This window comes from Oncorhynchus gorbuscha, linkage group LG18 (genome assembly GCF_021184085.1).
Source record: "Oncorhynchus gorbuscha isolate QuinsamMale2020 ecotype Even-year linkage group LG18, OgorEven_v1.0, whole genome shotgun sequence".
Lineage (NCBI taxonomy): Eukaryota > Metazoa > Chordata > Actinopteri > Salmoniformes > Salmonidae > Oncorhynchus > Oncorhynchus gorbuscha.
In genome coordinates this window covers 6,871,959-6,886,738 of record NC_060190.1, presented here as the reverse complement: position 1 = coordinate 6,886,738, position 14,780 = coordinate 6,871,959, and the positions used below count along the sequence as shown (strand labels likewise).

Below are 14,780 nucleotides of genomic sequence, written 5' to 3'. Positions count from 1 at the left end.
TGTATTAATTCGAAAAACAGAGCAATTAAAATGCCCACTCCTCTCTCGGTTCCTCCTCACCTGGCCGACCTCTGCGACTACTCCAGATGCGTCAATCCGGGGACGCTTGCACTCTGCCCCCGCCGATTCCACAAGAGCTGTCGACGTCTGCGCGTCAGATGCTGGGTCTCCTCGCTTCATTCCCCGGACAGCTGCGCCAGAAGCCCCGGTCGAGTTGGGATGCACCCCGGCCATTGTGTCCTGGAGCTCTCGATCCCGGTCCATGATAGCCCGAGATACAGGCAGCATGATTGATGTTACGTCGGTCGACATTAACATTTAAAAACGCCTGATGTTCCCTGTCTAGTGCTAGAATTTTCACCTATCCTTTCTACCTTGGCCTCTGTCGAACTCTTTTTTTGTAGTCAAAATTATGTTTGTAAGAAACCGATTGGGGTTTTATATAGTCTGTCCCTGTTATGAAACCCTTGATTTTAAAGATGATCAGATGTGTATAATCTGATCAAGTAATTCGATATAACTAATTACTTGTTTCTTTAAAAATGTGTTTCTCTTACTGCCATTGATACGATGCAGATTACAAATACATTATATACAAAATTAGTAGTTAACGTTAATTTATCGGTTCATAGCCTTGTGTTTCGGCCTAGCCTACTAACGTTAGTCATGTAACGTTAAAGCAATATTCAGTCTGCAGAAGGCCTAGGCTATTTCACCGTTTTATTAACCTAAGTAATTAACTACACTGCTTAATGATACGGTGCCTGGAATAATATGCCCATTCACCGTTGACCCCTTATTTGTGCCAGAGACAGAAATATTTTATGAAAATACATCAACATCCTACCTCAAGCGCAGGACTAAAATCACTAAACATGTCTTCCCTGACTGCTATTGCCTTTCTCAGTCTACTCGCCAGACTTTTTTCGCATGGAGAGAGGGTTATTGAAAGTCAACCCTGAAGAACCATCTCCCAATGTTAGTCTTCAGTTCTGTGTTAGATGAATTCCCAAAACAAAAGACAACGGGGCTGCGGTATTTCCTTTACCGTCTTCCCTAGATTTTTTTCGTCCTTATCCCGGTGTATTCTTGCGGCGTTGTACACTACAGAAAGGAAATTATCTTCCCTCCCCCTCTGTGCTCTCGTGTAGGTCCCTCCCTCGTTCCCCTTGGACGTGCGCCCTCCTATCTTCCGTTCTCTTCCTAAAAGAAACGCACACACTAGCATGGCAGCCACAACAAAAAAGGTAGTGTGCCGCAGTGCTTACAAACAATTAAAATGGGGGGCATGTGAGGGCCATGTTCATTTTCGCAGCATTTTGAACCTTGACTTCTTTAACAAGCGGGATATGAATGACGCATGATTCGCGTGCTCCTCCTTTAAAATAGACTATAAAGGCCTACTAACCTGTGCTGTAGAATAAAATAAACATTCCGAATGTGACAACAATACTCAGATAAATGTGCCATTGAGATTATAACATGATTGCGCTCCTATTATTACACAACAGCCAGTTCAAGGTCTTCAGACCACTCAACTACAAATCAAGAGCGATCCTGGTTTAGAGCTTGGCTGACACCCAGTGGTCAAAACTTATGATCTTCATGTGAATTAATGACTATGTATGTATAAACGCATGTATAATATGGAAGAGGTCTGTTAACCTATATTCAAAAGCCATTTTAGACAGTAATCACATTGAATGCTATAATGTATGGAATAACATTGGATATCCAGAATGTTGATTCAGGCCGTTGTCTAGAACCTCCAGAGGCGGAGTCAGTGTGAATGTAAACAATTGAGTACAGCACTGGTGGAGTCAGCTTCATGCCATCTAGACTAGACTGCCTGGGAGCAAGAAACACACAGTCTCCTTTTAAGGGGTTTTATTAGTGGTGAACGAGCAGCCTTGGGCCTGGAGATGAAAAGAGAGAGGAAAGAAGTTAGAATGGAAATGTATTAGTAAAGTTGAATCTGTTCCACTGACAAAGGGAAAGTCCTACCAGTTAATCTTCCATGACTATTGCTTTCTGTCAATCTTTTATCTGTGGAACAGAGGCAGGAAATGCATTAGTCCTCTTAAATAATTAAAGTAGCCTTAATTACAAAACCATATTTTTGCTTTTTGGCACCACACGTCAGCCTTTTGCTCCATTTCTGGGAATTAAATTATAAAAAATTTAAAAAATCACATGTGAGTTATGGATGCATCCCAAATGGTACCCTAGTCCCTATATAGTGCACTACGTTTGACCAGGGCTCTGCCGTGTCCATAGTGACTGAACATTGTGTCTGTGCGGTTCCTTACAGTCACTGGCCAAAGCATCCCTCTACACACAGGCTGCCGTCCAGCGGCGAACACACTTCAGTAGAACACATGAAGTAGATCTGAGGGGAGGAGAGAGCGAGAACAGACGACAAGGGAGGGTCAGATGAGAAGCAAGTCAGCCACACCTACAGACAGAGCTGCTGTTACTGGCCTCTTCTTGCCTTTGGCTATAGGTCTCAAAACTCCCGTTGTTCATGGCCATTGATCGATTAAAGGGCTAAATAGGTTAAATGAATGGTGGGAAATCAAATCAAATGTATTTATATAGCCCTTCGTACATCAGCTGATATCTCAAAGTGCTGTACAGAAACCCAGCCTAAAACCCCAAACAGCAAGCAATGCAGGTATAGAAGCACGGTGGCTAGGGAAAAACTCCCTAGAAAGGCCAACACCTAGGAAGAAACCTAGAGAGGAACCAGGCTATGTGGGGTGGCCAGTCCTCTTCTGGCTGTGCCGGGTGGAGATAACAGAACATGGCCACGATGTTCAAATGTTCATAACTGACTAGCATGGTCAAATAATAATAAGGCAGAACAGTTGAAACTGGAGCAGCAGCACGGTCAGGTGGACTGGGAAACTGTCACGCACTGCCAGATCACGGAGAATGGAGGAAAGAAAAACAGGGAAGATGCCTACTTTAACTTAAGATGGCCATTGGCTCCAAGTTAAAAGGTCGAGTGCAGTGGGGCAGCCCTCACCTCTTCATGGTCCACCAATGTCTGGGTCTGTCCAGAGGTGAGGAACTGGAAGGTGGAGATGGTGAACCTTCGTGTCTGGCCTTGGTGGAAGGGTGGGGGTGGAGGAGATGGCTGAGGCTTCTGAGAGGCCGGGTCCAGATGGTTAGGACATCTACACAAGAGGCAAGCATGTGGTTATTCAGCGCAACAACTCAAAATACTTCCCTTTTCCTCCATCCCTGTGATTGTCTGCCCACTGACGTGTGCAGTTTGTAAATGTTAAATAATATCATGTAAAATGAATTACTTTAAAAATTGTACCCCAAAATTGAGTGAGCTACAAAAGTATTGAAACAGTGACAAGTTTTGAAATTAAACGAGTCAAATGACTGGAGGTTTCAGTGAAGACTGTCAGCTTTCATTTTTAGGGTATTTTCATCAATTACTGCACTTTTTGTACATTGTCTCATAAAATGGGGAGGGGGGGATTCACTTGTGTATTAAAAGTAGTCAACAGTTTAGTATTTACATCCCATATTCCTAGCACCCAATGATTACATCAAGCGTGTTACTTCAAACTTGTTGGATGCATTTGCTGTTTGTTTTGGTTGCGTTTCAGATTATTTTGTGCCCAATAGAAATTAATGGTAAATAATGTGTCATTTTGAAGTCACTTATTGTTATTGTAATGGTAAGAAGTTTTGCATGTCGTGGCAGTCTGGATATTTGTGCGTTTAACTTTCACTTACTATTCATTCTTGAATATCCATAACCATGGTAGTATCCACATTAATGTCGAAGTGTTAAGAAATATTATATTATTATTTACAATTAAAGTGACATGTACATTCTTTATCATTCATTTCTATTGGGCACAATATAATCTGACCAACCAAAACAAACAGCAAATGCATCCAACAAGTTAAATGTAATCATTGGGTGCTAGGAATATGGGAGAAAATACTTAATTGTTGATTACTTTAATACGCATAAGTGAAATTTGTCCTAATGCTTTTGGTCCCCTAAAAAAAGGGGGGAGATTACATGCAAAAAAGTATCATAGTATCATTCCAAATCATAAATGCTGGATTACAGAACCAATTTTTTTTTTAAAATAAATGTAAAAAAGTTTCACTGTCCCAATACTTTGAGCTCACTGTCATAGTTGAACACAGACATGTAGGAGCCTAGAAGGTCAAAGGTAACCCTGCAGCATACCCATTATAGAGGAGTACCCAGACAGTCTGTCCTGATCTGGGGTAGGCCACGCAGTAGTGTACCAGCAGGACCACTTTGTCATCTGGGGGGTTGAGCAGACGCACCTCAAGGTGTAAGGGTTTACCCAAGAGCATCTGCAGGGGCCGGTGATACTGGGGGTAGAAGCTACTGTACTGCTCGTCTGGAGTGGAAGTGGGGGAAAGGGTGTTACTTTAATGTGTTCCATAATAATGTTCATCCTTTCCAGGTGTTTGACAATGTTTCTTGACATTCAAAGCAAATTGACACTGTTAAAATGCTCTAAAAGTGATCTTTATAAGTTGACATGCAAGACTGACCACTACCACTTGGAGTGTGGAGTTGGAGAAACCGACAGCAGCTAAATGGGTGAGATGTGTGAGCAACTATAGCTGCGTACCTGTGGCAATCCTGAGCTGGACCCCCAACACACCCTGGGCCTGAATGGAGGGGCCAAAGGAGGGGGTCTTGACCAGGAAGCCAACACTCGCCACAGAGCCAGGGGTGTACTGGCACTCAACCAGCAGCCTAGGAGCAACAGGAAAACACCAGATAGGGAGGCCACAACTCAGAAACTTCATACATTCCTGCACTGAAAAAAATATAAACTCCATTCCTATTGAATAGGTCACTCGATAAGATAATGCATTGAATTATTATTGTTGTTCTCTCGTTTGACCAGAATGTGTTTTTCTTTTCCAAGTAACAGTGAAACGTGAAATTAACAGCTCGTGAACCCCAGTGGGGGTTTATAACTGACCTGATAGGAGAGTCTCTGGTAATGGTCCCATAGTTGAGGGTGATTGACTGGACCGTGTTGATGATCTCCACCATGTAGACTACAGTTTGGCCAACCTCCTGTTGGAACAATAGGGTCCAGTTCAGTAGGGAGAAAACGTTTTCAAACTGAACTTGTCCAATTACAAACACAGATTGATGTTGAAAACTTGATTGCTGACATGCAAAACAATTTTGGGACTGTATCAACTGTAGACTAATGAAATACCAAAAGATAGTTTGACTGAATGTTCCTTTAAGCCCAGTGCCCTCCAGAGAACACAGATTCAGACATTTTGGAGAGCAATGTTAATGAAGTGCACCCATTCAGTAACCCATGAGGCTAAATGGAGTCCCAACCATTGCTAATCAACGCCGACTTTTTAAAAAATGAATTCAAACTGTACAAGATAATTAAAAAAGGGCCACTCACGTATCTGTGGGCCCCGCAGCCACCCAGTGGGATCTTGAACAGGGCGTAGTCTGGAGTCACCCTCTGAGGGGTCTGAGGGGCGCAGGTGGGGTTTCCAGCGGCAGTGAGCAAAGCAGGGTTCAGAGGGGGGTCCGTGAGGGAGGCGGGCACCAAAAAGACAAAGTGGCGGTCCAATGTGCATTCTGGGAAAGAACATGTAAACACTCTGGGTTAGCTAAAGGTGGATCTAGAGTGGCATTCCAAGGTTTTGACTGATATTGGGACCCTATATATCGCAGACAATTAAGATTTATTGCAGGGGTGAATCTGAATGGTATTTTCCTGATTCCTCGTGTCCTCTTCCTGCAATGGAGGAGGTCAGGAGCGGACAAAAGAGTCAAGAAAATACAAATTGTGATTCATTTGGGGTTATACTTACCATCCATCGAGTAGTAGCAGGCAGAGGGCTTGGTGCTGTAGCAGCAGCCCAGAGAGAGACACACTGCCTGGGATAGAGGGCGGCGGCCGCAGGGAAGGCGCTGGTCACTGGGAAGGTTACACTCTACAGGGGATACACAGGAAATATCAATAGACAGGAGTGACCAGTAATCTGAATGAGCTGGATATAACATCTTACATATCCCTTTATTTCCAGTCAGACAACACAGGACAGGTAAGGCTCAACACTCGCTCACCATTAAAAACAAATTAAGCAATTTTAAAAAGATAGACATTTCAGCCATTTTTGTACCTTTAACTAGGCAAGTCAGTTAAGAACAAATTCTTATTTTCAAATGACGGCCTAGGAACAGTGGGTTAACTGCCTGTTCAGGGGCAGAACGACAGATTTGTACCTTATCAGCTTGGGGGTTTGAACTTGCAACCTTCCGGTTATTAGCCCAACGCTCTAACCACTAGGCTACCCTGCCGCACCATTAAAGCAATCATCAGAACGAGGACAACCTGTTATGTTTCTACCTTGATGAGAAACTGGTATGGAAACTGGACAGGACAACTGGGCCTTCCCTTTTTGTCCATTCAACGTGGAGTAAATCACATCTATTAGGTGCTCCTTACCCTGTTAGGAACAAAGACAGGAGTCAGTTTAGCCTTTTAGACCATAATGAATGATATTACACGGACTGGGAGGACCTGATCCTTGATCAGCACATAAAACACACCTGGACAGTCATGTGACAAGAGTTGAAGGGGAGGTTCAGGGTGATTATGCCATCCTTTCCCTTGCTTGCCACATACCCACAATGCTCTGGGGCATCCATCAGGCTCATCTCAATCCCTTCGATGTCTGAGAATGATTTGCAGCCATTATTGCACAATCAGTAAGACATTTTGAAAATAAACGCCCATATTTTGTCTAACAAAGCCATTATTTACATTTAAGACAAAACTGCAGTTCTGGTGAAACATCGTATGGTAGTGCACAAACAAACACATTTCACCCCAGTAAACTGAAAAAAAAGCTTAGGTCCTCTCAACCATGTTAGAATTCAACTCATGCAGGGATGATGACAACCATATGCACCTGAAACATACACCATCCCCCAACAGACACACACACTTACCCTTGACAACGACTCCAGATATGGGACCTGGGGGAAGCTCCACCCTCATGTGGCGAGCAGAGCAGAAGACGTGTGGCTTGGGGGGAGTGGGAGGCCTGGTGTGGGTCGTCGTTGGGAGGGTGGTGGTAGTGGTGCGGGGTGATGGGGTCACAGTTGACGGGCAATGGAGCTCCAGAGATCTGTATTGCCCCAGGACTGTGTCCCAAAACTTCAGGGGGAGGGAGAGCTGGTGTGGGTTGAGGGCCTGGATGGAAAAAGAAGGAGGAAACATTGGGTTTAACAGCCAAAACCAACAACTCCCACTTCAATGGGCCACATCAAAATAGCAAACTGAGGTCTATTTTCACAGCAAATACTTCAAAATGAAAACAGGGCTATAGTCACCAAGCAACAAAGGGAAGAAAACTGACAAACAGGGAGGGACTATCTGAACCTGTCCAATAAGGAACACATTTTCCGTTGCGAAACGCTTTGCTTCATATTCTACTCTGTGCAGTAATGAACACGACCCAGATTTAAGTTTTGGGGGACTCACCATAGCCTGGCTGTGGCAGGCAGGGAGAGGGGAATGGAGGATCACTCCACCACCCTTACTCATCTGTAGCATGTATCTACAAGCCGCCGGGGCACTGGAGATGGACACCCAGCCATTCATCTGATCTGAAAAGAGCAATGCAATTCACATGCAAGTCAGTGAGCATTAATGTAATAAAAGTGAATCATGGGCAGTGTTCTTCCTGATTGGGTCGTATGGTCAATTTAAACAGCAGCCCACGTCACAATTGGAGGAAAGACTGGTCTAAAATCCATTCCTTTATAGATACACAATGAAGCAATCAATGCAGCAGTTAGTACATCAAATAAGGGAAGGCCAATTGTGTTTCTGGACATCACAAACACCGACCATGTGGCGAGCAGAGGGACATTCTGACCTTTGACCTGGATGGAGTCCAGGAGAGCAGAGGGCAGCGACACCATCATCTGCCCAGCTAGACAGTGGAGGGAGGGCCGAGGGGAGAGCTCAGGAGAGAGGGAGGGCTGAGGGGGGAGAGTAGGGGTGAGGATGGACATCCAAGGAGTGAGAGTAGTAGTGGACGATATGGTCCTGGAGGAGGGTGAGGGGGTGGTTGGTGAGGTCTGGGGTGGTTGAGTAGCACCAGGCAGAGCTGCGCCTGTGGAGGGAAGGGCTGGGGTGGTCAGAGGGGGGCTGGGCGTCAGGTAGAGAGGATATAGGTGGTGTGGCACATCCACAGGATATGGGTAATAGCTACAGATGGTATGGGCAGTGGGAGAGCAGGTGATTGGCTGAGGGTAGTGGTGGGGTGGGTAGACAGTGGGCATTGTAGGGTCCTGAGGACCTGAAGGGAGAGTCTGGGGAGGACTAGCTTTGACTGGGCTAGGCCCTGGGGTAGGTGAAGGGTAGTAGATGGGTATGAAGGGATAATGGTGAGGACCGGAAGGGGGGTAGTAAGGACCATAGGGGTAATAGTATGGACCCACAGGCCATTTAGGAGGTTGGGTATAGGGACCAGGATTGGGGCTCCCAGTAGCAGACATGGGCTCTTCAGTAATCAGGGCCTGATTGGTCATGTGGACCCCATATGGGTCATTTGGATCTGCAGGTGGTTTTGGAGGTTGGAAAACAGGTGATGAAGGTTTGGATCCAGAAGGGGGAGGAGGAGATCCGGTAACAATGGGGTAAGAACGACGTTCAAAGGCAATAGGTATTATAGGAAGAACAGGTTCAGTATAGAGAGGTGGAGGTTGTTTGGTATAATATTTAGTTGAAGGTTTGGTATAACCGGCGGGAGGAGGAGGTTTGGTATAACCGGCGGGAGGAGGAGGTTTGGTATAACCGGCTGGAGGAGGAGGTTTGGTATAACCGGCGGGAGGAGGAGGAGGTTTGGTATAACCGGTGAAAGGAGGTTTGGTATAACCGGTGAAAGGAGGTTTGGTATAACCGGTGAAAGGAGGTTTGGTATAACCGGTGAAAGGAGGTTTGGTATAACCGGTGAAAGGAGGTTTGGTATAACCGGTGAAAGGAGGTTTGGTATAAGCGGCGGGATGCGGTGGTCGGATAGCTATAAGAGGAGTAGGATAGACAACAGAAGGACGGTGGACACCAGGGGCGATTTCATTATAATAGTAGAGCATGGGATCGTGGGTAGGGGGCGGGGAGAGGTAAAAGGAGTCATGGTGGTCTCTAGAGCCGTAGGGGTGATTCCCAGGCCCCATGGGGAAGAAGGGCTGCTGGCCTGGGTATCTCCCTGGGAGAAGATGATGGGAGCCAGGGTATGGTTCACGACCAGGGTGGAGGAGAGGGTGATAACCAGCTCCACCGTAAGGGAAATGGTGAATTTGGGGATACATGCCATGAGGGAGGTGGTAGGGGAACGCAGGAAGTTGGGGCATCTGTTCCTGGGCTGGGGGTTGAGTATAAGGGGTGATGGGAAGAGAGGTAAGGGGAGGGCTGGTGGAGGGAGCAAAAGTCACAGGGTCAGGTATCTGCTGCTGCGGGTCACCAGGAGAGAAGGGTTGAGAAAATGGAGGAGAGGGATAAAAGGGAAATGGAGGAGGGTGGTGTGAGGGGCAGGAGAGGATGACGTCCTGGCCGTCCAATAGGACCAGTCGATGAACTCCATTCTGGAAGAGGAAACATTTTATTTTTATAGAAGCTCAATTCAATGCTAGAGTGGACTCGAAGTCAAACTGAATGATTGAGTATCAACTTCCTACAACTTACTCCGATGGTCACACATGGGGCTATAAAGGGAACATAAAATATGAGGTCTTCTGAGTGAGACTCCACTTGGTAGGCACACTCTTCAGACACAAACGGCACCCACTTGCCTTTCTCTGTTAGGGACAGAGAGAGAATTAATGAATCAGTCATAATCCAAATGGGAACATGAGCAGAACAAGCCAACTCACCTATGACCTGTAGGGTGTGTATGACCTCCTCCCCTCCATGTATCTGGATGGCCATGCCAAAGTGGGAGCAGAGTACTGAGGGGACAGCATTTGGGGGGACAGGGTGGGGGACTGGGCAGATGATCTTCACAGGGCTGCCCCACCACAGCATGGGCAGGACATAACTACCATGCTGATAGGGGGCAGGGAGAGAGTGAGGGAAGAAGAGGGGAGAGACAGAGCACAGACAGTGATTCATCTCATGTTCTAGTATGAACAAAAGCAGGGTGGATTGTAGAGTGAATGCACAGGATGCAGTCTGACTGGAGGTTTCTAAGAGGAACAGAGCATCAAGGCTGAAATTACATTTTTGCAGCTACCTACAGTATTCATTTTGAGATGTTGATATTTTGGTTCATTAATATTAGTATTTTCAGAAGGTAAAAAATACATTTAAAATTCTCTTCAGTTTATCAAACTAGTCAGCCTTCTAATTCATTTTAAGCACTTAAAATGGACATAGGTCAATCATTTCAAATCTCTACTTTAAAATTACACAATTTAAAAATCAATTTCATAGAGTGTTACAAACTGGACTATATTTAGTAACTTAGTTTGAAGAGATGGTGATTTGGTCTAAATAGGCATTTGCCAGTCTAATGTCAGTGTACTGACTAACTGCCATTTCTCAAAAGTCAGACTACCCACACGCCAACTCACTTTTCTCAGATTCACCATAGGGATGATGCCAGGTTTCCTCCAGACATGATGCTTGGCATTCAGGTAAAATAGTTCAATCTTTGGTTTCATCAGACCAGAGAATCTTGCTTCTCATGGTCTGAGTCCTTTAGGTGCCCTTTGGAAAACTCCAAGCGGGCTGTAATGTGCCTTTTACTGAGGAGTGGCTTCTATCTAGTCACTCTACCATAAAGGCCTGATTTGTGGAGTACTACAGAGTTGGTTGTCCTTCTGGAAGTTTCTCCCATCTTCAGAGGAACTCTGGAGCTTTTTCAGAGAGACTATTGGGTCACCTCCCTGACCAAGGCCCCTTCTCCCCCAGATTGCGCAGTTACCCTTCCCCAGATCTGTGCCTTGACACAATCCTGTCTCGGAGCTCTACGGACAATTCCTTTGGTTTGGTTTCGTTTTTGCTCTGACATTAACTGTCAACTGTGGGACCTTATATAGACAGATGTGTGCCTTTCCAAATCATTTCCAATCAATTGAATTGATTACAGCACAGGTAGACACCAGTTAAGTTGTAGAAACATCTTAAGGATGAACCAGGATGCACCTGAGCTCAATTTCAAGTCTCATAGCATCAGGTCTGAATACCAATGTTAATAAGATATTTTTAATACATTTGCCAAACCTGTTTTCGCTTTGCCATTATGGGGTACTGTGCGTAGATTGATGAGGAAATTTCTTACATTTTATCCATTTTAGAATAAGGCTGTACATAACAAAATGTGAAAAGTCAAGGGGTCTGAATAATTTCCAAATGCACTGTATATTCTCCAGGCTTACCCAGAGAGAAATTGGTGATATTAAAAAATAAATAATTTCTACATACATTTTTCATTGGAAAAAATGGACAATCTGCTCTGGACAGAATGTATATTTTTAGGCTGACTTCAATTTGTCCAGAAATGTATTTGCACGATATGCAAATATCGTCATTAGCACATTTTAATACAAAAAAGGTATAGTTGAGTCTACAGTCAACTGGTGAAAGTGGATTGTGATATGATTGGGGTGGGGGGGTTTACCCTTTCTTTGGGGGCGTGGGGCTTGGCTTTAAGCAACCAAGGGAAAATATTCTACCTCCTGCATGATGTAGCAGCCATCATATGGTGCCATCATCACCATCTCTCTCCAGGTAGTCTTCACATGGTAGCCACAGGACGGTGGCAGATGGAACAGGGAGATGGGAGAGGCGCCCGCTGGAACGATAAACAGGGGCATATTCAATATTCAGGAACCTTCCTGAATAAGTCCAATATAAACCCGTTTGCTTCTTAAAAACAGTAAATGGTTCCATAATGAATACTTAAGGGCCATGAGTTTCCAGACCACATGACCTTGCCAGGAATAACTCCTGCAAAACGTTTGCAACAGAATTAGTTTACTCTAGGAACCAAATAGAAGGGAACAAAACAGGGAGGGACCTACATTAAATTTGTCCAATGGAAACTAGTTTCTTGCTAAATATTCCGTTTGGAGTAAATGGTTTCCGTTGCAAAACGTTTTGCATCAGAATCTGCTAAATAAATACAATCCTAGCCCCAGACAACTAAACTAATGATCCCATTTAATTATATTCCATAGCAAGTCACTGATGCTTTCGCATTGAGGTAAAGGTCTTTTAGAAATACTGGGTGGGTCTCCAACACTTACCTCTATCCACCAGTAGATGTGTGTATCCTCGCCCAGATGCAGTGACCATCATGAGGTTGTCATTACACTGGACCAGAGGCCTCATCAACAGCCATTCACTGGAGTGGGGGTTGTGGTCAGCTGATGGACCATAGACCTTCCCTTGAAAACCGTGGCCTTCAAAATTGGATAAAAGGAGAGATATTTATCCATGGCCAAACACTAATTTAAAAATGCATATAGTACTGTTAAGATGTCCTAATAAATGTGATATTAACCCACGACTGCTTGACCTCACGCAGTTCCAACTCCATCATCAAGTTTGCTGACGACACGACAATAGTAAGCCTGACTACAAACATCGAGACGGCCTACAGGGAGGATGTTGGCACTGACTGCATGGTGCCGAGTAAACAACCGCTCCGTCAACAAAGCAAAGGAGCGGGTTGTGGACTTCAGGAGGAACCAGGCTGGGCACCGCCGTGGAGACGGTAAAAAAATATATATATTTTTTTTTCTTGGGAAGGTGAAATGGTTAAACCACATAGACACCTCGGTTAAGAAGGCACAACAACAACTCTTCAACCTCAGGATGCTGAAACCCCATTGAGAGCATACTGCCAGGCAGCGTAACAGCCTGGTGCTACGCTCAGTCGAACGCACCATTGGGTGCACACCGTCTGACCTCCAGGACACCTACAACACCAGGTGTCATAGGAAGGCCAAGATCCCAGCCACCTGAGCCAAGGCTTGTTCTCCCTGCTTCCATCACTAAAGACAAGGGCAGTACAAGAGCATCATGGTAAAAACTGGTAGATCAACCAAAAGCTTCTACCCCCAAACCATCTGGCTGCTGAATAGTCACCTACCTGCTCCCCTGTCACTCTCCTTAAACATGTACTCTGCCAATGAACATTTACCATTGGTAGTGTTATGTATACATTTTATTTATATTCTTTATTACTACATTTGTTTTGATTTCACTTTGACCTGCATTGTAGGAACTCAGAGTTCAAGATTCACATTACAGGGTTGCAGGTGTAATTACAGGGTACATGCGACTATTACACTTGAAATCTAATAATAGAAAACAGATTCACCTTTGAAGACTGCCTGATGTCCAGCATTGTAATCCAGAGATCTTTTCTGGACATTGAAACCATTACGCACAATCAAAGGCGCCCGCAAATCAGTTGACTTTAGATCAATGTTGAGTTGAATCGAATTATTTATGGAGTTCTCAGGAACGCCAATGGACTCTGCACTCGGTTCTTGAATGCTGGAATTATTAACAGTAGGTCGAAGATTGCGCCGAAGAATGGCCAGTCCGCCAAGGTACTCAGATTTGTGCTTGGCGTCTTGTTTTGTGTTGATCCTCCGCTCTCTGTCAGCATTTGACGCCTTTTCATGATCCGCATTAAAACCATTGAGAACAAACTTTTCTACACTCAACGCACCACAGAACATCAATTTAGAAAAGGCTACAGTTATTATACATAAAAACACAACTATGTTTCTCTTCTGTTCGGAAGACATCGTCAGATTGATGCTTCTGCGCATATGCGCATAGAGGCCAACGCGCAGGTAAAATCAACTGCAGGGCAATAAATGAGGCCTAATTAGTGAGGACCAATCAGATGGCAGCTCGTTATGAAAAAGGCTGATTCCGTCTCAATTAACCTTATTACAACAAAACGTTGATACGGAATTTTCCTAACACTTTCCAACAAGTTTCTCAACATTTCCAAAAAGCTGTCGGTCCTTTTTGAAAAAACATGCAAGTCTAAGGCTGTCTACACTTGACCCTTACATGTGACTTCTGCTATCAGAATCGCATTGGAGATTGAAGAATCCATTGAAAAGACATGTCTAGACGCAGAAAATTCGCATTGTGTTCAAGGGGTCAGGGATGCATTGGCACTCCCTAGTAGGAGCAGTCCTCCATTGGAATGAATGGAATTCGACAGTATTTCAATTTAATATTTCAATGACAAAATTACATTTATTTAAGTATTTTTTGTTGTAGTGGGGACAGTAACATTAGTACCCTCTAAAAACAATAGAAAATGTTTTATATATAAAAAATACAAATAATGTTTAGCTAACATAATATATTTGAAAAGTATATATTGAAGTGTCTGTAATAGAATAAACGTGTCAAAAGAATGTAGACATTAATAAATTACTTTCTATAGATTCCTAAATCTTTTTTGACATCTCCAATATGGCGCCTCCTTTCAGTCATACAGGGTTTATGCACGTCATTGGTCGGGACGCATACAGGCAACCGAAATGCATACAGTGGGTGACGTCAACAACACTCCGCTCACAAGTGTTTTGAGAGAAACAACCCCATTTCTAATGTATGAGGAACGTGTTTGCTGGCTTCATAAATGCTAGCTAGCTTATTTATTAACCTGTTTGCAAACCCTTTAGCTTTGCTGGCTAGTTACAGAGGTTAGCTGGCCAGTTAGCTTCA

The 14,780-nt window shown here is 44.4% G+C and overlaps 1 protein-coding gene across 1 annotated transcript; it reads right to left on the bottom strand.

Annotated features, from left to right (window-relative positions):
* Positions 1–1,875: 1,875 nt before the first annotated feature.
* LOC124002346 lies at positions 1,876–13,890 on the bottom strand. Its single transcript, XM_046309714.1, has 20 exons — positions 13,402–13,890; positions 12,323–12,478; positions 11,750–11,868; positions 9,947–10,118; positions 9,759–9,871; positions 9,072–9,658; positions 7,948–8,951; positions 7,551–7,675; positions 7,016–7,259; positions 6,614–6,738; positions 6,411–6,510; positions 5,872–5,994; positions 5,454–5,635; positions 5,004–5,101; positions 4,644–4,771; positions 4,226–4,406; positions 3,029–3,179; positions 2,310–2,389; positions 2,005–2,046; positions 1,876–1,916 (listed from the first exon to the last, which is right to left on the bottom strand). Exons 1-18 carry the CDS (start codon positions 13,859–13,861, stop codon positions 2,312–2,314), a joined length of 4,146 nt encoding a protein of 1,381 aa, XP_046165670.1. The 5' UTR covers positions 13,862–13,890; the 3' UTR covers positions 1,876–1,916; positions 2,005–2,046; positions 2,310–2,311.
* Between the last annotated feature and the right edge of the window lie 890 nt (positions 13,891–14,780).